Below are 27,677 nucleotides of genomic sequence, written 5' to 3' on the forward strand. Positions count from 1 at the left end.
AAGGCAGTTGTGGTTTCCTTGGAGGGAGTGAGCGGACCTCCACGAGAGCTATTTAGGCAGTGAGTTGTTTTTGTGTCCCCTCTAGCTTAGAATATATGGGATAACTTACCTGTTATCTGAGGCATTTATAGAGTGTTAGGTGTGCCATACCTGCCAGGGACAGGTTCCTGGAACAGGACCTGTTCCAGCTCCCAGCCCGCTGACTCACAGGTCACCCTGATGTCACCAGTGAGGGCTCTGGGCCTTTCCCGGGAGGCGGTGAGAAGGGTGCCTGGGTCCAGGCATGGAACTTGATAAAGGGCTCATTGGCAGTCTGCTTGGTAGGAAGCCTAAGGTACAGCTGTCCTGGGGATTGTGTCAGGTGTAGACATAAGAGTTCGTCCTTCTGGGCTTTCCAAATACTCCATGATTCAACTCCTTCCCATCCCATTGTACACTCTATCTTGCTTGTTCCTCGACAGTCAACGCCTCCACAAAACTGGCAACTCATGAGTCTCCAAACACATAGAAACTCAGTCCTACTTCATTGGTTTGTCTGCAGTTTGGATCCCTACGTCTTTACTTCTTAGCCATAGCTAGATCATCTCTCAAGGCCGGCTCTCATCTGCCTCCTCCAGAAAGCTTTCCTTAACTTCTACAGTGCATGCTGACCTTTCTCCTTGTGGATCTCCTATTTTAGTGATTATTCATTAATTATGTCATTCATTACTTCATTCAATGCATTGGCAAGTCTTACCCATTCTATACACAAAAAGTACTTCCTAAATTCATTTAGTTCTGTCCATCTCTACTGCTTCCACCCTAGTCACCTCTTGCTTGAATTATTAAATATCCTTGTAACTGGTCTCCTTGCTCTTGCTCTTTGTTGTTGTTCAGTCACTCAATTGTCCGACTCCTTGCAACCCCGTGGACTGCAGCATGCCAGGCTTCCCTGTTCTTTACTATCTCCTGGAGTTTGCTCAAACTCTTGTTCATTGAATCGATGATGCCATCCAACCATTTCATCCTCTGTTGTCCCCTTCTCCTCCTGCCCTCAATCTTCCCTAGCATCAGGGTCTTTTCCAATAAGTCAGTCTTCACATCAGGTGGCCAAAATATTGGAGCTTCAGCTTTAGCATCAGTCCTTCCAATGAATAGTCAGGGTTGATTTCCTTTAGGATTAATTGGTTTGATTCCCTTTCATTCCAAGGAACTCTCAAGAGTTTTCTTTTGCTCTGCATCTCTCCAACTTTTTCATACTCTGTGGAGCATCCAGCAAACTTTGTTAGCCCCTGTCATTCTTTTGTTTGCAGTCTTCTAGTAGCTTCCCAAACTCACCACAGCCCAGGAGGCTCTGCTAATCTGGCACTTGAGTGTTTTCCCAGCCTCTTCTCAACCTCTCATTTCTCTTGCTCATTCTGCTTTACGCCCCTCAACCTTCTCTCTGTTCCCCCCAAAAGGCCAAACCACTGCCACTGCCTCAGGTTCTTTTCTCTGTCTGGGTCTTCTGCCTCGTATGTTTTCAGTTCCTCAGTGCCTGCTTCCTTCTCATTTCAGCATTGTTTTCAGCTGTGGCCTTCTTAGTGTGATCTTCCCGGAACACTCTATCTAAATTAGTTCCTGCTCTCCTCAAGTCACACTTTATCTCATTACACTATTTCTTTTATGTCATTAACATTTTATGAACTACCTGTTTTCTTTATATTGTCTGCTTCTTTCCAGTAGAGAGAAAGACAATACCCATCTTTTTCACCACTGTAACCTCAGAGTCTAGAATAGCTTAACATGTACAAAACTAAAAAATATTGTTTAAAAATTTATTATATGGGTATTAAATATCTTCTTTGTGTGAAGCACTGATAATCAGTAAGTACTTCTGATTAGAGATATGAATGCCTATTTTTAAAACAGAGTTTCTCAAAGGTAGTCCACAAACTCTGGTGCTCTGTCAAGGAGTTTGCAAGTGATTTGATGGTTTGAGGAAAAACTGATGGGCCAATTCTGTTCACATACACTTAACTAATTTAAAATGTAAGATTAGTTAAAATTTCCATAGAATTTTTATTTGTTGCTCTTGTTCAGTCACTAAGTCATGTCCAATATTTTGTTACTCCATGAACTGCAGCATGCCAGGCTCCTCTGTTCTCCACTGTCTCCCTGAGTTTGCTCAAATTCATGTCCGTTGGGTCAGTGATACTATCTAACCATCTCATCCTCTGCCACCCACTTCTACCCTCAATCTGTCCCAGCAACAGAGTTTTTTCCAATGAGTTGGCTGTTTGCCTCAGGTGGCCAAAGTATTGGAGCTTCAGCGTCAGTCCTTCCAATGAATATTCAGGGTTGATTTCCTTTAGGATTGACTGGTTTGATCTCCTTACTGTCGAAGGGACTCTCAGGCGTCTTCTCCAGTATCACAATTCAAGAGCATCAATTCTTCAGTGCTTCACCTTGTTTTTGGTCCAATTTTCACATCTGTACTTGACTACTGGAAAATCCATAGCTTTGACTATACAGACCTTTATCAGCAAAGTGATGTCTCTTCTTTTAATGTGCTGTCTAGATTTGTCATAGCTTTCCTTCCAAGAAGCAGGCATCTTTAATTCATGGCTGCAGTCACTGGCTGCAGTGATTGGGGAGCCCAAGAGAATAAAATCTATCATGGCTTCCACTTTTTCCCCTTCTATTTGCTGTGAAGTGATGGGAACTGATCTTTATATTTAGTTTTTTAAGGTCTAGTCTTTTGAATGTTGACTTTAAACCAGCCTTTTCACTTTCCTCTTTCACTGTCATCAGGAGGCTCTTTAGTTCCTCCTTGCTTTCTGCCATTAGAGAGGTAATCTGCATATCTGAGGTTATTGATATTTCTCCCAGAAATCTTGATTCCAGCTTGTGATTCATCCAGACCAGCACTTGGCATGACGTACACTGCATAGAAGTTAAGCAGGGTGACAACATACAGCCTTGTTGTACTTCTTTCCAAATTTTGTACCAGTCAGTTTTGCCATATCCAGTTCTAACTGTTGCTTCTTTGACCCACATACAAGTTTCTCAGGAGACAGGTAAGGTGGTCGAGTATTCCCATCTCTTGAATTTTCCACAGTTTGTTGTGATCTACACAAGTCAAAAGCTTTAGCATAGTCAATGAAGCAGAAGTAGATGTTTTTCGGGAACTCCCATGCTTTCTCCATGATCCAATAAATATTGGCAATTTGATCTCTGGTTCCTCTGCCTTTTCTAAACCCAGCTTGAACATCTGGAAGTTCTTGGTTCATGTACTGTTGTTGAAGCCTAGCTTGAAGGATTTTGAGCATAACCTTATTTAGAATGTGAAGTGAGCAGGAAGTTCTGTTACCTTCTTCTTCTTCTTTTTTTTTTTTTTGCCAGTGAACAACTTAGTCTTGTATTTGCCCAAGGCCAGCTGTTGTAGGTACTGAGGCCCCAAGACGTCCAGAAGGGATGGAGGGGTGGGGGTTAGCCATCCTGCCTCCCGGGTGGTGCCTGCCCCATCCTGCTTCCTGCAGGAGGTGGGAGAGTAGATACAATGTACGCTTGCGTCATCAAGTATCTCCTCAATTTTGTGTGTGTGTCAGTTGCTCCCTGGTGTTTGACTCTGTGACCCCATGGACTGTAGCCGGCCAGGCTCCTCTGTCCAAGGGATTCTCCAGGCAAGAGTACTGGAGTGGGTTGCCATGTTACCTTCTTAATAATTGTTTCTTTTTATTCACTGCAGGGACCGCATTGGTTGATAATTTCAGTTATCAGCTATAGATTATTTGGGATAATGTGTTTTGTGTCAGGATAGTGTTAAAATTCTTAATTGTAAAAACCTGTATTTTTACTGTTACTATTGTGTTGCATTAAATTTGTCATGATTCAAAAGTAGTTCATTGAAGAGTAAAATTAATGATGAAATAGTGCAATACAAAATAACTCTGTAAGTGTAAATGTTGAATAGGGCTACAGTTTGAATATACACCATGAATCTTTATGAGCTAGGGGACAAAATAATTTATAGGACTGTTGACTTGGCATCATAGCTGAAAATGAGAAGTTCAAATAAGAAATATAGTGCTGAATGTTTGAAAAGTGGACTTTATTGGATTTTATTGTAATGATCCCTAAGGGTATTGTTTCTTGTGATACTCTGTCCTATGGTGGCACAAAGCCATAAAACTTTGACACTTTTTTTTCTCTTTTTTTGGCAGTTCACTTGGCTTGTGGCATCTCAGTTACCCACCCAGGGACTGATCCTGGGCAATGGCAGTGAAAGTCCAGAATCTTAACAACTAGGTACCAGGGAACTCCCCACAATTTTAAAACAAAGTATGGCTACCTTTCTGTTAAATCAAATTATATTTTCCAGAATAAGTGTAGGAAACTGATTAATTTTGTCAGTAAAGGTAGAGAGGAGACCAGAACTACAAAAATATTGTTCAAAATTGTACTTCTTAGAGCAAAATCATACAAGTTACATTGCCATGAAGACACTTGAATAACTAGCTTAAGCTTAAGTAATGGTTAAGTGTTATGTTTGGAGAGAAAGCAGAATAAGCTTTGGGCACAATTCTTTTTATCAGGAGATCCTTCAAAAGTTAGTAAAGAAAATGACTTATGACTCATTTAGACTGTATAGACACTTTGACTATCCAGTGAAAAGTTAAAAACAGTTTTTATCCTTCTCACTGTTTTGGGATAATTATTAATTTAAAAACTATTATGTCTTGTTTATAATTTTAAAAATTGAAGTGAATTTCCAGCTAACTGTGGTAGATTGAACTCATGTTTACTTTCCACTACTTCCTCAAAATTGTTAGTAAATGGATTTTTAAAAAAGGATAAGTGTACTTCTGCTTTAATCTGTCATGGAGTAATAGGGATCACATTTACCCTGCCACTGTAAACAATCAGAAACTGTACAAAATGTATGAAACACCTGTTTTCTGATGTTGGACTAGAAGTAGTACAGGATTGTGATCCCTGAGGGAAGAGAGACAAATGAAGTGAGCTCCGTCATCACCTAAGCTTTTACCTAGAGGTACATTCTGGATCATGGAGCAGGGTCTGGGGATTCGCAAGTAAAGCACAATGTTCTCATTGACTGGAGGGGAGAGACTGGACGTCAGGGAGGTTGAAGCAGCTAAAAGTTGTGAGGAAGAATTCCATGCAAGAGACAGTTATGCAGAAAAAGAGCTCCAGAAATGTTAAATCTTTTCTGAATACCAAGAAATACTACTAAGAAACAATGGTGAAAACCTTTCTAAATTTGATAAAAATGCTAAGACAGTGATCTAAGAAGCTTGGTGAACCCCAAGCAGGATAAACCTGCAAACCCTGAAACTCACACCAAACCCCATCATAATCAAGTTGCTGAAAACCAATGATAAAGAGAGAAATTTAAAAGCAGCTAGAGGGAAGAAAAGACGGTATGTACAGAAAACTAAAGGATCACTGTAGACTTATTGTCTAAAGCTATGCAAGCCAGAGACAATAGAATGGCATCTTTAATTTGCTAGAAGAAAATGATAGCTTGGAAATAAGTGAAAGCATTCTTCAAAAGTGCAGGCAAGGGAATTCCCTGGTGGTCCAGTGGTTATGACTCATTGTTTTTGGTGCCAGGGCCCAAGTTCAATTCTTGGTTGGGCAACTAAGATCCTACAAACCACATGGTGTGGCCAATAAAAACCCAAAACCAACAACAATAAAAACAAAAGTGAAGGCAAAACAATAGTTTTTTTTCCAACAAAGTTGAAAGAATTTATAAATATACTGCTCTGTGAGAAATATTAAATTATTCAGGCAGAGAGAAAAAAATCAGGTGGAAATGTGGATCTACACAAAGGAATGAAGAGTACTTGAAATGGCATAAATGTGAGTAAATATAAAAGACTATCTTCCTTCTCATTAAAATTTTTATTTAAAATACAATTGACTATTTAAAGCAAAAATTATATGCATGCCAGGGTTTAGATCATATATAAAAGTGACATGTATGACAATAGTAGCACAGATGGAAGGAATGAGATGATAGTTATAAAGTTTATTATTAGGTTTTTATATTATATTTCAAGTGATATTATTTGAAGGTGCAATGTGATAGATAAAATATGCATTTTTAAACCCTAGAGCACTCACTAAAAAAAAAAAAAAGCAAAAACAAAACTCCAAACCAAAAAGGAAAAACAGAGAACTATAGCTGATAAATCAGTACTGGAGATAAATTGGAGTGCTAAAAATACTTAATATAAAATTAGGTAAAAAGGGAATACAGGACAAAATAAAAAACAAATATGAAAATGATAGACTTAAACCAAACCATATTATTGTTATCAAATATAAAGCGTCTAAACACCCCAATTATAAGGCAGAGATAGACTTTTATCCAGTTAGGATAAAAAAACAAAACCCGACTATTCTCTGTCTAGGGGGAATCTACCTTAAATACACAGGTAGATTAAAAGTAAAAGGATGGAAGTTATACTACGCAAATACCAACCAGAAAAAAGCTAGCATGACTATATTAATAGCAAAGGGTATCTTAGAACAAGAAATTTCATATGGGATAAAGAAGGTCATTTCACAGTAGTTGAGAGTACAGTCCATCGGGAGGACATAACAATTCTAAATGTGTGTACATCCAATAACAAAGCTTCAAAATACATGCAACAAAAACTGATAAAGAAATTAACAGGGCTGGTGCACTGGGAAGACCCAGAGGGATGGGATGGAGAGGGAGGCGGGAGCAGGGATCGGGAAGGGGAACACATGTAAATCCATGGCTGATTCATGTCAATGTATGGCAAAAACCACACACACACACACAAATTAACAAACCCACTGTTAGAGGTTTCAACATTCTTCCTTTAGTAAATAATGGGATAAACTGACAATATCAGTAGGGATTTGGATGATATTAATAATACTATCAACCAACATGACTCAACTGACATTTACAGAACACTCTACTCAACAACAGCATTAGGCCATGTTATGAATTATAAAACAAGTCTCAATAAATGTAAAACATTAAAATCATACAGAGTATGTTTTCTAATAAGAATGGAATTTAAAACTATTAACAAAGATATTTGGTAAAAATAGCACATCTTTAAATAAGGTAAGGATCAAATTAGAAATAACAAAAGAAACTTTAAAATATTTTGAATAAAGATGAAGAAACTTTTCAGAATTCATGGAATACAGCTTAGTAGATATGTATAGCTTAGAAAAGAAGAAAGTTCTCCAATCAATGACTGAGGCTTTCACCTTAAGAAATTAGGAGAAGAGAAGCAATTTGAGTCCAAAGGAAGTGGAAGGATGGAAATAATAAAAGAAAACAGAAAAGAAAGAAAATTAATGAAATAAAAAATTTAGGTTTTTTAAATCAATAAAGTTGCAACATTACATAGAATGATCAATAAAAAAGACAAATTTTCAGTATCTTTCAGAAAAATAGAAAACAATATTAAAACCCTGTGTTAATTAAGGGGATAATAAAAAGATATTATGAATAACTGTGCAAATATGTTTGACAGCTTAGATGAAATGGAAAAATTCCTTGGAAGACAGTTTTCCAGTACTGACTCAAGAAGAAACATTTCTGAATATCCATATATCAATGAAAGTGATTAAATTCATATTAAGAAATGTTTTCACAAAGAAAACTCCTAGGCCCAGATGGTATTATTGGTGAATTCTGCCAAAAATTTAAGAGATAATACCAATACTTTAGCCCTGAAGAACTTTCAGAAAATAGAATTGGATAGTATACTTTCCAGTTCATTTTATGAGACTGATATTAAACCAGACAAAGACATTATAAGAAAAAAATTATAAAACAATGTCTCTTAGGAAGAGGCAAAAATCCTTAACAAACTATGAAACAGCAATATACTATTAATAAAAGGTAAATATGTCATGATTCAGGACTTATCTGAGGGATGCAAGGTTAATTTAACATTTAAGTATCAATAAGTATAACTTACATTAGCAGAAATAAAGAAAAAATATCTTTATAGATATGCATGAAAGCCTTTTATCAAAATTCAACACCCATTATGAAAATTTTATAGTAAACTGAATATAAGGAACTTCTTCAACTTGATAAAGGTTTTCCATGAAAACCTACATTTTATTCTTAATGGTGAAAGACTGTTTTCCAAGATCTAAGGATGAATGCTTTCACCACTGTTCTTCCTTTTTTAATAGTTTAGTTATTTGTTTTTGGTTGAGCTGGGTCTTCATTGCTACACATGGGCTTTCGCTAGTTGTGGCGAGCAAGGGCCACTCTTTATTGTGGTGTACGGGCTTCTCATTGTGGTGGCTTCTCTTGCTGTAAAGCGCAGGCCCCAGGATACCGGCTTCAGTAGTTGCAGCATGCAGGCTCAGTAGTTGTGGTTCTCGGGCTTAGTTGCTCCATGGCATATGAAATCTTCCCAGACCAGGGATTGAACCTGTGTCCCTTGCATTGGCGGGCGAATTCTTATCTACTGTACTGCCTGGGAAGTCCACCACTGCTCTTTTTTTCACCACTTATTTTTTAATATTGTTCTGAAGATCCTATCCAGGGTGATAAGGTAAGACATAGAGATTGGCAAAGAAGAAATGAAATAATATTATTTGCAGATGACATGGTTAACTATGTAGAAAATTCTAATTCTATAGAAAAGCTGCTGCTGCTGCTAAGTTGCTTCAGTCATGTCCAGACTCTGTGCGACCCCATAGACGGCAGCCCACCAGGCTCCCCCATCCCTGGGATTCTCCAGGCAAGAACACTGGAGTGGGTTGCCATTGCCTTCTTCCAGAAAAGCTGCTAGAACTAATGTAAAGTTCACAGGATACAAGGTCAATATATAAAATTATTTTTCTTTATACCAGCAATGAATAATTGGAGATGAAAAATTTAAAATACCACTTATCATAACATAGGGCTTCCCTGGTGGCTCAGGTGGTAAAGAATCCACTTGTGAGAGACCTGGGTTGGGAAGATCCCCTGGAGAAGGGAATGGCAACCCACTCCTGGATTCTTGCATGGGAAATCGCATGTACAGAGAAGCCTGCCAAGCTACAGTCTGTGGGGTCACAAAGAGTCAGACACAGGTGAGTGACTAACATGACAGTAACATAAAAAATACTCAGGTAGGGGTGAATACTCTGGTGGGGGTGGTTGTGTGCATGTGGGGGTGGGGTATATGGGAACCTGCTGTACTTGCATTTTGCCATGGATCTAAAACTGCTTTAAAAACTAAAGTTTATTATTTCAAAAAAACACATGAAATATTCAGGGACATATTTTCCAAGATTTAAGTTGAGACTTGTATACTAAAAACTACAAAACACTGCTAAGATAAAGTAAAGGAGACCTAAATAAATGGAGAGGTATGGCATCTTCATGAATTGGAAGACAATATTTCTGAGACATCTGTTTCTCCAAACTGGCTTGTAAATTCAATGTAATCATAATCAAGCTGATTCTAAAATTTACAGTGTAATGCAAAAGAGCTAGAATGGCCAAAACAATTTTGAAAAGAACAAAGAAGGAAGTCTTACACTACTTAATTTGAAGACTTACTATAAAGTTACAGTTATCAAGACATTCTTGGTATTGGCATAAAGATAGATATATGGGTCAACAGAAGATAATAAGAGATTTGTTACAGATCCAAACATGTACTGTAAATTGATTTTTTAAAAAAGATGGTTCTTTTTTTCTTTCTTTTCTTTTTTTAAAAACATTATTTATTTATTTATGGCTGCGCTAGGACTTCGTTCCTGCACATGGGCTTTCTTTAGTTGCTGGGAGCAGGGGCTACTCTTTGTGGTTGCGGGCTTCTCACTGGAGCAACTAGTTGCAGAGTACTGGCTCTAGGTACGTGGGCTTCTCTTGTTGTGGAGTACAGGCTCTGGGTGTGCGGGCTTGAGTTGTTGCAGCACTCGGGCTCAGCAGTTGTGGTGCCTGGGTTTAGTTGCTCTGTGGCATGTGGAATCTTCCCAGACCAGGGATTGAACCTGTGTCGTCTGCATTGGCAGGTAGATTCTCATCCACTGTACCACCAGGGAAGTTCTGTAGTCAGTGTCGGAGGTATTTCAGTGGGGAAAAGGAAAATCTTTTCAAGAAATGATGCCATATCAACTGGATAGCTATATGGAAACAACCTTATCCCTAACCTTCCACCATGCACAAAAAGTAACAGAAATGGATCCCAGACCTAAACATAAAAGCTTAAATTATAAAGCTTTTATCTAGAAGAAAACAAGAGAAAAAAATTTTGCAACTCTGGAATAGGCAAGTATTTCTTCAGTAGCATACAAAAACCACAAATGAAAATTTAAAGAATGTATCAAAATTTAAAGAGCCCAGGTAAACTAGCCCAAGTAAGAAGCAAATGTACTTACAGAGGTGATGAAAGGAATGCCTCAGATCACTGTGCAGCAGAACTGGAGGCATCCTGTGCATACTGGAACAGAAAGGCTCTGGGAAAGCTGTGTTCAAGGGACTGATAGACTTCTGATGTGTTTAAATAGAAGGAGTGGAGATTAACAGGGTGGAGAGTTTGGTAATGGATTAGTGAAAGATGCATAGAAACTAAGAAAACTAAGACAAGTATTAATTCTAGTTACTAGTTGTAAAAGGAGGAATGAGAAACCATACTGCATGGCCTGCCTGTAATAGCATTACAGATGATAAAAATGTAAACACTGAATATTAATCTATTTAGAAATGATATTGAAAGGATGGAAGAGGGAAAATGTGGAGCATCAGGTATGTGGTGGTTTCTAGTAGTAGTAAAAGACTTATGTCCTCATCTTCTATAAGCAAGTTAGTTGAATATATAGAGTGGGAAAGGTAGGGAAGGGAGTGCAGAAGGTGGCGGTTTTTCATAATGTCTTGTAGAATATTTTGAGTTTCTTGAACTATGCATATGAACATAATTAGTAAGTGGCAATATGAGGCTTCAAATCATGTGACTTTGATCACTTAACCTCTCTGTGCCTCAGTTATATCTTTCGTTGAAAATTAGTGTAATAATTGTGCTTTCCTCAGGAAGTTTGTTTTTAGAGTGAACTAATTTAATCTATGCAAAATACTTGGGATAGTGTCTGGTACAAAGTAAGTGCTGTGTAAGTGTTTCTGTTATAATTTTATACAGCCTTTACTTTGAAAAGTATTAAAATGAAAATAAAAACAAAAATAGTGCTGAATCTTCAGAGCTTTTACCTGATGTTGTGGCCCCTATGTATTTACCTAATATTGGTGATCTCTGTATCTTTAAGTCCTATTAAATAAATAACCCTGTAAGGAATGTATTTTTATTATTCTCCATTTTCAAATAAGCTGAGGCTCAGAGAAGTTAACCACCTACCCAAGATCAACCAGCTAGTTATTGCCAATAGCCCCAGTGTTAGGATTTCAACTGAGCCAACCTGGCCACAAATCCCAGCATTTTCCTACTTGCCTCCCGGGCTCACAGTTTACTGAGTGTTTCACAAGCCAAGGTAGGCCACAAGTTTTTGTAGGGGAGTGAGGGAGTGAACAGGGTACAGTCCCACATACCTCACAGAGAAACTGCACAGGGCATCATGGAACACACTCAGTGAGTAATCACAGATGGGGAGGCCTGGCCCAGGTGAGTGCTCATTAATATATGTTAAATGAATGCATGTGTGTGTGGGATTCTGAAGCCCTGGGTAGATTTCTTTTTTCTTAATATATATATTCCATTGAAGTAGAGTTGACTTACAGTGTTTCAGGTGCACAGAAGGTGATTCAGTTATACATACACACATATATTATTTTTGAAATTATTTTCCATTATAGGCTATTATAAGATACTGACTATAGTTCCCAGTGCTATACATAGCATATGTCACATAGCTATTTTTTAATTAGAAATCTAGCATTCTATTCATATTAAGTCAAACAAGTGAAATCAAAATGTCATAAAGTTTTTAGTTAGGCAAAAATGTATAAATTTTCCAAAATATATATATTATACATATTACTTATATATATATATATATAAAGGTTTTTCTACTATGCTTGATAAAGAACACCAAGAAAAAAAGATGGAGAAATTGGAAAACATAAACTAAATGAATTGGAAGAACTGAATATGAAATAGAAAAAGTGAAACAAACTAGATAAAAGTAAAAGATCATCATATAGTCCAGTTGTTTTTGAACATGACTACTCATCAGAAACATAGCTGGCGCTCTGGAGGAAAAAAAAAAGCCAATACCTGGGCATTTGCATTTTTCAGAAAATTTCAAGATAATTCTGATATGCATATGGGTCTTAAAAAGTGATTACAGGTTTTTCTGTTAAATCCTAGTTTTGGTGATACAGAATTCTATTATTTTTCTTTTGACCAGTGGTATTAAGTGAGTAATAGTTACATAATCACAATAGTAATAGTAAAAGATGTTTATCAGTTTTCACAATCAATAGCCAGACAAAAAGTAAAAGATAATTACAATTGCAAGCCATAATGGGAACATGATTAACTTAACAATATAAAATAATTACATAGAATTTGAATATGGGGGGGGTCAAACAGAGTGATGTGTTAAGTAGAAGTGCTTACATGCACAGGTTTTCATCTTCTGGGCAGATTTTAAAGTGCTCCTCAGATGACCTTATATGCGAGACAGCAAAAAAGAGATGCAGATATAAAGAACAGACTTTTGGACTCTGTGGGAGAAGGCGAGAATGGGATGATTTGAGAGAATAGCATTGAAACATGTGAATTATCATATGTGAAACGATCACCAGTCCAGGTTCGATGCATGAGACAGGGCACTCAAGGCTGGTGCACTGGGATGACCCTGAGAGATGGGATGGGGAGGGAGGTGGGAGGGGGGTTCAGGATGGGGGACACATGTACACCCATGGCTGATTCATATCAATGTATGGCAAAACCCACTACAATATTGTAATTAGCCTCCAATTAAAATAAATTAATTAAAAAAAAATAAAGTGCTCCTCGGGAATGCAGGCTGTTGCGGGGGCGGTGGGGGTGGCGGTGAGGAAACAGCTTCAGGGGAGACTCTAAAGCTCCGCACTGCTCTGTCAGGCCTGACCACCCCCATCCCAGGGCATGAAGCTGAACAAGCTGAAGGCTGAGTGTGACATTTATCCAGCCAGTTAATTCCATATACTCCTAAAAAATAAATTAACCCAGAATTTTAATTTGGGGTCCTCATAGTAATGCTAACTGATTTCTCCCACTCCCCCCACCCAGATGTCCCAGAACCTTACTTCTCTCACCAACATGAGCGAGCTCACTTTCTTAGCGTTTCATTTTTCACAAAAAAACTTAAGGCTTTAATCACAGAAAGAACAAAGTTGTGATACATGTGTTTGCTGGTTTATTGAGTTGAAACTCTCAGAAATGGGTTAGAAAGGTCATCAGCAAATGCTTCTTCTTCCACTTAGTAAACATTCCTTCTCTGTCCTAGAGGTTTTCCCCGAGAAATTTCTAATGAAACTGAGCTGTTTTCCCAAACTCTAGAAAACCAAGGGCTGCTGGGTAGCCCCATGATCTTTTAACCTCTAACCAAGCCTGGATGCTTCAAACAGAAATATCTGAGCCTTAAAACCAAATCGTTCTGACTCAAATCCAAACCCTGTCTACAAGTTCAGCTCTCTCTGTGGCAGTGACCCTTGTTCTAAAACGGAAGTGGGGGTGGAGGTGGAGGAATCTCAGTTTAGCTCACCCAGACAGGGTGGCTGCCCTGATCCCAGGTGGGTTTTGATTCAAAGAGTCCTGTTTTGTGCTCCTGTCTCTCTCTTCAAAGCTCATTGAGCTTTTTTGTTGCCATAGACTATGAGTTTGAAACCTGGTTTCTAGCAATCTCTGCTAAACGTGGCTTGAACTTGTGTCAACTCTGGGTCTTAGTCTGTGCTTTCTTATAGTCAGGGACTTAGACCAGCCCAGCGCTTTTCAACCCACTCCAGTATTCTTGCCTGGAGAATCCCAGGGACAGAGGAGCCTGGTCGGCTGCCAACTATGGGGTCGCACAGAGTCGGACATGACTGAAGTGACTTAGCAGCAGCAGCAGGGCTTTTCATATCCTTTCCCCAAGTTGCAAGACTCTGGCAAAGGAAATCTATCTGGATGCCTGCTACGGAAAAGAGGTAGAGCCGCTTGACTTCTGAAGGTGGACTCTCTCCCCTACCATGTGGCCATATCGAATGCAGTTTTAAAATTTGGTTTTAATTTTTTCCCCCAAAGATGGATAATACGTTAATAGGATAATGGGAGGAAGAAAATAAAGAGGTAAGAATGTGGGAGGGAGTGAGTTAACAAATCATTGGCTATGCTTTGCATATGAAAAATGGAGATAGATGGTATAGTAGAAGATATTAGTACTCTGTTTCTCTGAAATGTCTTACAAATTATTATATGAAATTTTATTGTTGTTTGTATGCCAACTCAAAAGAATAACATTATAGTTAAGTGAACACTGTCTTGGCTGCATGACCCTAGCAGGTCAGGGCTCAGATGGGTATCCATCCAGGGACCTGGCTTTTCCTGCCCATCTAAATAATAAAAGTTTTCACTGCTACAACACTTCAGTTTATGCTGTCTTATTTTTGTGATAGGCTCTATAAGCTTGGTTGAGTCAAGGGTCACCCAGAAAATAACCAGCTTCCACTTTCTTTACTTATGCAAACTAGAGCTAGGCGACTGAGATCTTGCCTTTGGTCTGCAAGACATAGGGAGTTTTGCAAGCCCTAGGGGAGTGCAGAATTTCCTGAAGATGTTGCAAGGTGGCTGACTTTCTTCTGAAGTCATGCAATATTCTCCTTTGCTTTAGTTATGACTGCAGAGGTGCTGGGAAGCAAACTGAAAACTAGCACCTTGAAGCAGGCTTTTCTCCATGGGTCCACCAGAGGCGAGGCAGGCTCCTTTGGAGGGAAGAGCTTGGTGCCACTGCTTTCAGCTAAAGGTACTGTGATCCAGTTCCACCTCCTTGCTGCTTCACTAGCAATCAGTTTTCTGAAACACAAGTGTTTTTGCTGAAGGTAGGAGATGCAAAGGCTTGAAAATTTGGAGAGCAGAGGGCTGGATGGCTGAGGTTTTACAGAAGTTCCTGTTTTGCTATTTTAATTTGGAAAAGGATACAATTCCCACAGAATTCTGTGGAATTCCCACAGAAAACAAGCTTTATTGAAGAACACATTTCATCAACATTCACACTGTGGTCCCTATACAGTCACTGTTCCATATCTCTTAGCTCCAGGTGGTACTGCATTAAGAAGAGAACCTGGACATCAGAGGCCCCCAGGAACCTGTTTCAACCTCACTCAGCCCTTTCTAGGCACATTTCAGATGAAAGTCACCCCTGCTCCTCATTCCACCTTCAGCCCAGCAGAGGTGGCCTTCTAGACATCCTACCTCCTCTTTTTCTACCAGGGCTTATAATGTGAAACTCTTAAAGATTTTAAAACTTCACAATGGTATCACTTTCCTTGAGTTTAGGTAAATCTTTATAGAGAATGGATCCTGTTCCCTAATGAGTAGGAAAATTACCTAGTTTTTGGACGTGACCTTAAGGAGAAGATGCTAAATAATACCTTATAGAGATTCCACTAAATATATTAAGCCTAGTGAGGATTTTAAGTGTTTGAGTGTATGAAGGGAATGGAATTATTCAAAGGGAAAGATTTTTTAAAAAGTCACCATTCTCTGACTATAACAGCATATGGGCTAGTTGCTGAAGTACTTTAATAGAAAGTGAAACTGAATCATACTGTTTACTTTTCAGAGTAAAAGCTATTGAGAATTCAAATTTTCCCTGAAAGAGTAACAGGGATTTTGTAAAATACTCCTTTCTGTTCTTTGAAATTCAGAGTTCATATGAAAACCTGGGGGTTATGCCTTATTGAAGTAACACTTCAATAATGAAGAATGCCAGATGGGGTCAAGGAGTTGTGTTCTGGAGAGAAGACCAGGGTGTGCTCTGAGTCAGCAGAGCACATGACTGAAACACAGATTGGGTCAGACACCCAAGGCCTAGGGAAGCAGCTGCTCAATCTTGTGTTGGTTGAGAGCCTAGTAAATGGCAATACCAGTGTTTAGAGGGGTCTCACAATACATTTTAGAGTTAGCTTAGGTGAGCTGCAACTCAGTGTGTGTCAAAGGGCCTAGAGAGAGTACAGGAAAAGTTAGGCAAAGAATAGATATACAAGGGCAAAAAAAAGGATCTTTCTTAAGAAAATTAATTTTGTAAGTTTTTCATTTGTAGGGTGGTTTGCTCACTTTCCTTCCTCTGTGCTTGAAAATAAATTACTGCCCCAACAATGCTAGTTCATTTAGCCTGGATGGGTCATGGTGGACAGTTGGTCCACTGGAGAAGGGAATGGCAAACCACTTCAGTATTCTTGCCTTGAGAACCCCATGAACAGTATGAAAAAGCAAAAAGGTATGACACTGAAAGATGAACTCCCCAGGTCGGTAGATGCCCAGTAGCTATTGGAGAAGAGTAGAGAAATAACTCCAGAAAGAATGAAGAGACAGAGCAGAAGCAAAAACACCACCCAGTTGTAGATGTGACAAGGGATGGAAGTAAAGTCTGATGCTGTAAAGAGCAATATTGCATAGGAACCTGGAATGTTAGGTCCATGAATCAAGACAAATTAGAAGAGGTCAAATAGGAGATGGCAAGAGTGAACATCGACATTTTAGGAATCAGTGAACTAAGATGAACTGGAATGGGTGAATTTAACTCAGATGACCATTATATACCTACTACTGTGGGCAAGAATCCCTTAGAATAAATGGAATAGCCATCATAGTCAACAAAAGAGTCCAAAATGCAGTACCTGGATGCAATCTCAAAAACGACAGAATGATTTCTCTTCGTTTCCAAGGCAAACCATTCAATATCATGGTAATCCAAGTCTATGCCCTGACCAGTAATGCTGAAGAAGCTGAAGTTGAATGGTTCTATGAAGACCTACAAGACCTTCTAGAACTAACAACCCCAAAATATGTCCTCTTCATTACAGGGAACTGGAATGCAAAAGTAGGAAGTTGAGCTACCTGGAGAAACAGGCAAATTTGGCCTTGGAGTACAAAACAAAGCAGGTCAAAGGCTGATAGAGTTCTGCCAAGAGAACACATTTGTCATAGCAAACACCTTCTTCCAACAACACAAGAGAAGACTCTACACATGGACATTACCAGATGGCCAATACCGAAATCAGACTGATTATATTCTTTGCAGCCAAAGATGGAGAGGCTCTATACAGTCAGCAAAAACAAGACCGGGAGCTGACTGTGGCTCAGATCATGAACTGCTTATTGCCAAATTCAGACTTAAATTGAAGAAAATAGGGGAAACCACTAGGCCATTCAGGTATGACCTAAATCAAATCCCTTACGATTATACAGTGGAAGTGACAAATAGAGTCAAGGGATTATATCTGACAGAGTGCCTAAAGAACTATGGATAGAGGTTCATGACATTGTACAGGAGGCAGTGATCAAGACCATCCCCAAGAAAAAGAAAGCAAAAAGGCAAAACGGTTGTCTGAGGAGGCCTTAGAAATAGCTGAGAAAAGAAGAGACGCTAAAGGCAAAGGAGAAGAGGAAAGATATACCCATTTAAATGCAGATTTCCAACGAATAGCAAAGAGAGATAAGAAAGCCTTCCTCAGTGATCAATGCAAAGAAATAGAGGAAAACAATAGAATGGGAAAGACTAGAGATGTCCTCAAGAAAATTAGAGATACCAGGGGAATATTTCATGCAAACATGGGCTCAATAAAGGACAGAAATGGTATGGACCTAACAGAAGCAGAGGATATTAAGAAGAGGTGGCAAGAATACACAGAAGAACTATACAAAAAAGATCTTCACGACCCAGATAACCACAACAGTATGATCACTCACCTAGAGGCAGACATCCTGGAATGTGAAGTCAAGTGGGCCTTAGGAAGCATCACTATGAACAGTGCTTGTGGAGGTGATGGAATTCCAGTTGAGCTATTTCAAATCCTAAAAGATGATGCTGTGAAAGTGCTGCACTCAATATGCCAGCAAATCTGGAAAACCCAGCAGTGGCCACAGGACTGGAAAAGGTCCGTTTTCATTCCAATCCCAAAGGAAGGCAATGCCAAAGAATGCTCAAACTACCGCACAATTGCACTCATCTCACACGCTAGCAAAGTAATGCTCAAAAGTCTCCAAGCCAGCCTTCAACAGTACGTGAACCATGAACTTCCAGATGTTCAAGCTGGTTTTAGAAGAGGCAGAGGAAGCAGAGATCAAATTGTCAACATCCGCTGGATCATCAAAAAAGCAAGAGAGTTCCAGAAAAACATCTGCTTTATTGACTATGCCAAAGCCTTTGACTGTGTGGATCACAACAAACTGTGGAAAATTCTTCAAGAGATGGGGATACCAGACCACCTGACCTGCTTCCTGAGAAATCTGTATGTAGGTCAAGCAGCAACAGTTAGAACTGGACATGAAACGACAGACTGGTTCCAAATCGGGAAAGGAGTACGTCAAGGCTGTATTTTGTCAGCCTGCTTACTTAACTTATATGCAGAGTACATGACATGACTGAGCGACTGAACTGAACTGAACATCATGCGAAATGCCAGGCTGGATGAAGCACAAGCTGGAATCAAGATTGCCAGGAGAAATATCAATAACCTCAGATATGCAGATGACACCACCCTTATGGCAGAAAGTGAAGAAGAACTAAAGAGTCTTTTAATGAAAGTGAAAGAGGAGAGGGAAAAAGTTGACTTAAAACTCAATATTCAAAAAAAAAAAACAAAAAAACTCAATATTCAGAAAGCTAGGATCATGGCATCCAGTCCCATCACTTCATGGCAAATAGATGGGGAAACAGTGGAAACAGTGGCTGACTTTATTTTCTTGGGCTCCAAAATCACTGCAGATGGTGACTGCAGCCATGAAATTAAAAGACGCTTGCTCCTTGGAAGAAAAGCTATGACCAAGCAGAGACATTACCTTACCAACAAAGGTTCGTCTAGTCCAAGCTATGGTTTTTCCAGTAGTCATGTATGGATGTGAGAGTTGGACTATAAAGAAAGCTGAGCACTGAAGAATTGATGCTTTTGAACTGTGGTGTTGGAGAAGACTCTTGAGAGTCCCTTGGACAGCAAGGGGATCCAACCAGTCTGTCCTAAAGGAAAGAAAGCAGTCCTAAATATTCATTGGAATGACTGATGCTGAAGTTGAAACTCCAATACTTTGGCCACTTGATGCAAAGAACCGACTCACTGGTAAAGACCCTGATGCTGGGAAAGATCGAAGGCAGGAGCAGAAGGGGACAACAGAGGATGAGATGGTTGGATGGCATCACCAATGCAATGGACATGAGTTTGAGTAGGCTGTGGGATTTGGTGATGGACAGGGAAGTCTGGCGTGCTATAGTCCATGGGGTTGCAAAGAGTCGGACACGATTGAGTGACTGAACTGAACTGAAACAAAACTGTAGTTGATCCTTTCTTTTTAATCATGTTTGCCAATTTCCTCAGAGTTTTCTCTCATTTCAGATGCCTTTGTCTTGAAAAGAACACACCCTGGGTCTTACCTACCTCTGGGAATTTCTTCTTGAAGCTGCCCCTGCCTGGACCATACCCTCCATCCCTTCCTAGCTCTCTGACTTCTCTCCACTTCATAACTCCCATCCATTCTTCCATGCCATCACAAATGTCCCCTCCTACCACCACAGCATACCCTGTGCCTTTTAGGTGGTAATATCATATAATTTAATGTCTAAATCAGAATACTTTTGGAAGTAAAAGAGGGTACTTGTAATTAAAAATGATGCTGAGCTTACATTTATATACTCGGGACTATCCCAGGCATGCTAGGATGGATGTTCCTCTTCAGGTCATTTACTGTAGTCTTGCCTTTCCCATAGGCAGGCTGAAGATTCTGAGGGCAGTGACTGTCTCATGTTTGCATCCCTTCTCATATCCAGTTAGTATCTTTTAAAAAATAAACTTTTTATTTTGAAATAATTTTAGATTTCTAGAAAGTGGCAAAGATAGTACAGAGTTCCTGCTTACCCCTCACCCAATTTCCCCCATTGTTTACATTTTATATTTCCATGATACATTTGTTAAAATTAAGAAACTGCCTTGGTTTGTTGCTATTAATTAAACTTCAGACTGTATTTGAATTTCACCAGTTTTTTCATTAATGTCTTCTTCCTGTTCCGGTTCAGACCATGACACTACACTGCATTTGGTTTACATGGCTCCTCTAGAATGTGACATTTTATTCTTTCCTTGTTTTTCATGACTGTCTCGAGGTATTCACAAAATTTCCTGCAGAAATGTCCCCTCAGCTTGGTTTGTTTTTTCTCATGGTTAGACTGAGGTTGTTTTTAGGGTAAGACCAGCACAGAGGTGAAGTGCCCTTTTTGTCATATATGTCAGGGCGACACATGCACATGGCGTCACTGGGGATGTGGGCTTTCATCATTCGGGAAAGGTGTTCTTCCTGTCCCTGTGCTGTTCATTGGGAGCAAGTCGCTGAGTTTAAGAGTCTCTAACTACCTCCTGGAAGGGATAGTATCTACATTTTTTTTTTTCTTTTTCCTGGCTGTTTTGGGTCTTCATTGTGGTGTGCAGGCTTCTCTGGTTGTGGCAAGTGGACTTAGCTACCCTGTGGCACGTGGGATGTTCATTCCCCGGGCAGAGATGGAATCTGCGCTCCCTGCATTAGAAGGTAGATTTAAAAAAAAAAAAACATTTACATTTATTTTTGGCAGTGCTGAGTCTTTGTTGCCGCTCAGGCTTTTTTCTAGTTGTGGCTACTCTCCAGCTGTGGTGTGTAGGCTTCTCACTGTTGTGGCTTCTCTTATTGTGGAGCATGGGCTTCAGTAGTTGTGGCTCCCAGGCTGTAAAGCACAGGCTCAGTAGCTGTAGCGCACAGAGTTAGCTGTTCAGTGGCATGTGGTATCTTCCCGGATTAGGGATTGAACCTGTTTCTCCTGCATTGGCAGGCAGATTCTTTACCACCGAGCCAACAGGAAAGCCCCTAGAAAGTAGATTCTTAACCACTGAACCACCAGGGAAGTGCATACACAGAGTTTTATTTATTTGTTTCCAAACTGATTCTGACCACCTTATCTCTGTTTTCTGTTTAAGAGCCTGTGGAAGAACAGCTTAAGACCACCCAGTGATTGTTCCCATCCATTCAGTGGCCTGACAAGTGGGAGCTTCAGACCAGCCTTCAGTGGCAGGCTGGGCACTCCAGTGTTCTGCAGCCAACAGCTGAATAGGCACAGAGGACCCCAGCCTGCCTTCAGGCTAGCCTGTAACCTCAGGTTGAGCAGCAGTAAACTCAGGAGCTAGAGCAGTTCATTCGCTTGGAAATGCCTCCACAGTCACAGCCTTTTGAGCATGCCTCGCTCTTCTTTTTCAGTCTTCTCAGGATCTCTAAGTAGAGATCAGACATGACCTGTCTGATCACTTGGAGACTGTGCAGAACACTTCCCAGACAAGTATCCACTACATCAGGCCTACTGAGTGAGCTCCCTTGTCATTGCAGGGGATGAGTGTCCACGTAGCAAAATGAAGAATGTGTTACACAGAGTGATGGTAGGCAGGTTAGCATAAAAGGCTGGTGGTAAGCCCTGGGGTAATAATCACCAGAAAAATGAGGCCCCCGGAAGCTGTCTGGATCTGACTAGTGTAGATTCCAGGAGTGAAGCACCTGGGGAGTGGCTCCAGTGGCGGGAGCAGCAAACTTCAATGAAGTCTGCCGGCCAGTATCCCTGAAGGATGACAGTGGCATCAACCAGTTTTTCAATGGCAACAATGGCATGAACTGTCTATGGAAGCCTCTCCCAAGTCCTCTAGATTTATGATATAGATGCCATCACTCTTCCTTTTGTACATGCAATGTTCCACTTGGAAGTCAAGGTTTGTACCACTTAAGTGTGTTCCTGCTGCTAGTAATTTGGGGACATCCTCCTCTTTCATATACAGGACACCGAGAATTGTAGACATCATGAAAATTTCCCTTTAAGTTATGGGGATAGAGGACAATGCCATATAGATCCCTCTCTGGGTAGTACAGAAGGACTCTACATATATTACTTGGAGTTCTTCTGTAAGGAAGATTTGTCTCTTCTACCTCATTTATTTTTCAGTCACATATCAGTGTGTATATTTCTTTTATACTTCGGGTCATGATTCAGTACTATATTGTTATTTATTTTCATTGTTGGAATGGCATTGGCCATTGGGAGCTTTCAGGTTGGTTCCTGTGTCCTTTTGACATACTTTCTTTTGGTTTTTGAGCACTTGCTTACCTTAAAGAATCTGCCTAAGATGCAGGAGATCTGGATTTGATCCCTGGGTCAGGAAGACCCCCTGGAGAAGGAAATGGCAACCCACTCCAGTATTCTTGCCTGGGAAATCCCATGGACAGAGGAGCCTGGTGGGCTACATTTTATGGGGCCGCAGAGAGTCAGACATGACTGAAGCGACTAACACCTCGCCTTATGGTATTATAAAGTGCTCCAGACTTGTCTTGTATTTTCTCTGCCCTAGTCCTAGAACTAGCTATTTTCCCAAAGATCTTCCTTTTATGACATTTGGCTCCTTTAACGACATTTTGAAACTAAGATCTAGCATAGCTCTCTGAGCTAAACTGAATTCTGCTCAGGTGTTCCCGAGTTAACATAAACATGGCAGAAGGGTGAGGGAGGCAGATGCAGCACCTGGAAAAGCTGCTGGCCCCACAGTGACCTTGTGGCAGAAGCAGCAGTGGTCCATTTGGGCATCAGTCCATTTGGTTTCTGTTCCTCGTGAGCCACTGGCCCTTCACCTGAGGCCCTAGACCTGCACGGTGTGGGAGATAACTAAAGAGGTGTTTCTGGGCCCAGGGAGGGAAGCAGTGGGATACAGCAGCTGCTTCTTCTCTTTATCCTGGAGAGCTGCCACTAATAGGTTAGAGGAGGGGCCCTGTCATGTATGATTTCTCAAAATTTAATTTTTAAAAACTGTGGTGTAAGTGACATTTTGCAATTTTAGATTTATCTGAATTAACATTTATAAAAATAATATTGTGTGTGTGTTTAAATGCATAGAATATGTGTTCATAAACTGCAGTATTTCAGTGGAGTCATAATTGATTATTTTGCTGAGTATAGAGTAAGTTCTCGTAAATAATGTATGTTGTTGTTCAGTCACCAAGTCATGTCCAACTCTTTGCAACTGCAGCATGCCAGGCTCCTCTGTCCTCCCCTTTCTCCCAGAGTTTGGTCAAATTCATGTCCATTAAGTCAGTGGTGCCATCCAACCATCTCATCCTGTTGCCCCCTTCTCCTCTGCCTTCAACCTTTCCCAGTATCAGGGTCTTTTCCAATGAGTTGGCTTTTTGCATCAGGTGACCAAAGTATTGGAGCTTCAGCTTCAACAGTATTCAGTGAATATTCATGGTTAATTTCCTTTAGGATTGACTGATTTGATCTCCTTGAAGTCCAAGAGACTCTCAAGAGTATAGAGCAAATTAAATTATTTAGTAATATGAAATGTTACTTTATTTTTAATTATAGTTTATTTACAATATTGGTCTGAGGTATACATCAGAGTGATTCAGTATTGTTATAGATTAATTATACTATATTTAAAGTTAATAAAAGAATGGCTATATTTTACTATACAATATGTCCCTGTACCTTATTTTATACATAGTAGTCTGTACCTCTTTATCCCCTATCCTTACCTTGCCCCTCCTGTCTTCCCTCTTCCCACTCGTTTGTCTCTGCATCCATGAATCTGTTTCTCTAGTTATATACATTTATTTTTTAGATCCTTCATATAAGTGATAAATGTCTTTCCGATTTATTTCACCAAGCATAATACTCTTTTTAGGTCCATCTGCTTTGTTGCAAATTGAAGAATTTCATTCTGTTTTATGGATGAGTAATATTCCATAGTGTGTGTGTGTGTGTTTGTGTGTATACATGGGCTTCCCAGGTAGTGCAGTGGTAAAGAATCTGCCTACCAATTCAGGAGACACAAGAGACACGGGTTCAATTCCTGGATCCAGAAGATCCCCTGGAGTAGGAAATGGCAACCCAATCCCGTATTCTTGCCTGGAAATTTCCACGGACAGAGGAGTCTAGCGGCCTACAGTTCATGGAGTCACAAAGAGTCTGACATAACAGCACACGTGCACATACATACACATCATACCTTTTTTAATCTATTCATCTGTTGATGGACACTTAGGTCTCCTGGCTATTGTAAATAATGCAGCTATGAAATGAACATTGAGGTGCATGTATCTATATACCAAATTAGTGTTTTCATTCTGTTCATATATATTCTCAGGAGTGGAATTGTTGGACCACATGGCATTTCTATTTTCAGTATTTTGGGGAATCTCCATCTGTTTTCCATTAACGGTTGCATCTATTTACATTCCTACCAACAATGTACAAGGGCTCCCTTTTCTCAACATCCTCACCAACATTTATCATTTGCAAACTTTTTGATGATAGCCATTCTGACAGATGCGAGGCGATATCTTATTGTGTTTTGGTTTGCATTTCTGTGGTGATTAGTGATGTTGAACATCTTTTCATGTGCCTGTTGGCCATCTTTGTTTCTTTTGTAAAAATGTCTCTTCAGATTAGATCATCTCATTAAAAAAAAATTTTTTTTTTGCCATTGAGTTGTATGATGACTATGTTATTTTGAATATTAACTGCATATCAGTTATATGATTTGCAAGTATTTCCCCCTATTGTCTTTTCATTTTGTTGTTGGTTTCCTTTGCTGTGCCAAAGCTTTTAAATTTAATTAGATCCCATTTTTTACTTTTGCTTTTGTTTCCTTTGCCTTATGAGACAGATCCCCCCAAAATAGTTACAATTTATGTCAAAAAGTATCTACCTGTGATTTCTTCAAGGAGCTTTATGGTTTCTAGTCTTACATTTAGGACTTTAATTCATGTTGAGCTTTTTTTTCTTAATGTGATAAAATGTTCTGATTTCACTCTTTTACAATGTAACTGCTCAGTTTTCCCAATACCTGTATGCTCTTGCCTTTTTTGTTGTAGATTAACTGACTGTAGGTGCAAGATTTATTCCTGGGCTCTCTATGCTGTTCCACTGATCGATGTCTGTTTTTGTGCCAATACTATACTGTTCTGACTACTGTGGCTTTGTAGTATAGTCTGAAGTCAGGGAGCACACTTCCTGTTCTTTTTTCTCAAAATTACTTTGGCTATTTGGGGTCTTCTGTGGTTCCATATATATTTTAGGATTATTTGTTCTAGTTCTGTGGAAAATGTCATGGGTATTTTGATAGGAATTGCATTAAATTTGTAGATTTGGGTAGTATGGGTAGTATGGACATTTTAACTATTAGTTCTTCTTGTCTCCCATTTCCTTCATCAGTATCTTACGATTTTCAGAGTATAGTTTGCTCACCTCTTTGTTTAAGTCATTTCTAGGTATTTTATTCTTTTTGATGCAATCATAAATTATTTCTGTTTGTTAATCTTGTATCCTGCAACTTTACTGAATTCATTTCTAATAGCTTTTTTGATGGATACTTTAGGGTTTGCTGAACGTAGTATCATGTCATCTATAAACAGTGACGATATTACTTCTACCCTTACAATTTGGATACTTTTTATTTCTTTTTCTTATCTGCTGTGGCTAGGGCTTCCAATACTACATTAAATAGAAGTGGTGAGTGCAGGTATTCTTGTCTTATTCTTGATTTAAGAAGAAAAGCTTTTAGCTTTTCACTGTTGAGTATGCTATTAGCTGTGGGTTTGTCACAAATGGCCTTTATTATGTTGAGATGTGTTCTCTCTGTAACAGTTTTAAAAAAATTCTTAATTGAAAGATAATTGCTTTACAGTACTGCATTGGTTTCTACAAATATCAACATAAGTCAGCCATAGGTTTACCTATGTCCCCTCCCACCTAAGCATCCCTCCTACATCCCTCCCCATCCCACACTGTAACAGCTTTGATGAGAGTTTTTATCATGAATGGATGTTGTACTTTGTCAAATGTTTCCCTGCATCATTTGAGATGATCATATGATTTTTATTCTTCTTTTTGTTAATGTGGTATATCACACTGATTGTGGCTATTGAACCATCCTTGCATCTCTGGGGTAAATCCCACTTGATCATGGAGTATGATCCTTTTGATATTATTGTTGGATTCAGTTTGCTAATATTTTGTTGAAGATTTTTGGATCTATATTCATCAGAGATACTGACCTGTAATTTTCCTTTTGTTTAGTTTCTTTGCCTGGTTTTGGTATCAGGGTAATTGTGGCCTTATAGAATGGAATTGGGAGTGTTCCCTCTCCTTCAAGTTTTTGGAATGGTCTGAGGATAGGTATTAGCTTTTCCTCATATGTTTGGTAGAATTTCCCTGTGAAGTTGTCTGGCCCTGGATTTTAGTTTGCTGCAAGTTTTTTGTTGTTGCTACAAATTCAGTTTCACTACGAGTGATGGTTCTGTTCATATTGCTGTTTCATTATTCAGTTTAGGAAGGCTATATGTTTCTCAAAATTTGTCCACTTGTTCTGCTTTGTCCAATTTGTTGGGACATAATTATAGTATGTGAGGTACGCATGCATGCATGCTCAGTTGCTAAGTTGTGTCTGACTCTGAGACCCCATGGACTGTAGCCCACCAGGATCCTCTGTCCATGGGATTTTCCAGGCAAGAATACTGGAGTGGGTTGCCATTTCCTTCTCCAGTGGATACTCCCGACCCAGAGACTGAACCTGTGTCTCCTGCTTGGCAGGTGGATTCCTTACTACTGAGCCACCTGGGAAGCCCATGTGAGGTATAACTGACATTTAAAATCACACTAGTGGGACTTCCTTGGAGGCGCAGTGGAAAAGAACCCACCTGCCAATGCAGGGGACACAGGTTTGATTCCTGGTCCAGGAAGATTCCACATGCCTAGGAGCAACTAAGCCTGGGTGCCACAACTGAGCCCGCGCTCCAGAGACTGAGCTCTTCAACAACAGCCGTAACAGTGAGAAGGCTGAGCACAACCAGAGGAGCCCCCACTCACTGCAACGAGAGAAAGGCCTTGCACAGCAACGAAAATCCAGTGCAACCATAAATAAATAATGTTAAAAAATCACATTAGTTTCAGATGTATAACATGGTTTGATATGTTACAAAATTATAATCATGTAAGTATAGTTACATCCATTGCCATATAAATGTTTGTAATGAGAGATTTCAAGATATTTTAGCAACTTTCAAATATGTAATACAGTATTATTGACTACAGTCACCATGCTGTACATTGCATCTCCATGACTTATAAATTTTATAACTGGAAGTTTGTACCTTTTGACCCTTTCACCCATTTTGGCTATCCCTGACACTCTGCCTCTGGCAACCACTAAAGTCTATTCTCTGTACCTGAGTTTTTGTTTTTAAAAATAGATTCCATCTATGAGTCTTAAAAAAAAAATAAAATTCCACTGTGACATCATATAGTATTTGTCTTTGACTTATTTCACTTAGCATAATGCTCACACATTCCATCCATATTGTCACAAATGGCAAGATTTTCTTCTTTTTTAAGGCTCAATAATATTCCACTGTATAAATACACACTACATCTTCTTTACCCATTCATTCATCTCTGGTCACTTAGGTTGTCTGCATATCTTGGCTATTATAAATACTACTACA

The 27,677-nt window shown here is 39.4% G+C and overlaps 1 protein-coding gene and 1 pseudogene across 6 annotated transcripts in view; both read right to left on the minus strand.

Moving 5' to 3' along the window:
• Nucleotides 1-5,770: 5,770 nt before the first annotated feature.
• RPAP2 (RNA polymerase II associated protein 2) overlaps nucleotides 5,771-27,677 on the minus strand; it is a 108,391-nt gene continuing 86,484 nt past the window's right edge. Inside the window, exon 12 of one of the 6 annotated variants that reach the window (XM_043878895.1) lies at nucleotides 5,771-8,535. In XM_043878895.1, coding sequence (XP_043734830.1) covers nucleotides 8,502-8,535 — 34 coding nt within the window. In that variant the 3' untranslated portion in view covers nucleotides 5,771-8,501. Of the gene's footprint in view, nucleotides 8,536-12,427; nucleotides 12,612-19,092; nucleotides 19,144-19,961; nucleotides 20,688-27,677 lie in introns of those variants that run through there. The other 5 variants (XM_043878889.1, XM_043878891.1, XM_043878890.1 and 2 more) reach the window with 5 other exon arrangements.
• Nucleotides 20,774-22,339, minus strand: LOC122678265 (annotated as a pseudogene).

Source organism: Cervus elaphus, chromosome 20, assembly GCF_910594005.1.
Source record: "Cervus elaphus chromosome 20, mCerEla1.1, whole genome shotgun sequence".
NCBI classification, from domain to species: Eukaryota; Metazoa; Chordata; class Mammalia; order Artiodactyla; family Cervidae; genus Cervus; species Cervus elaphus.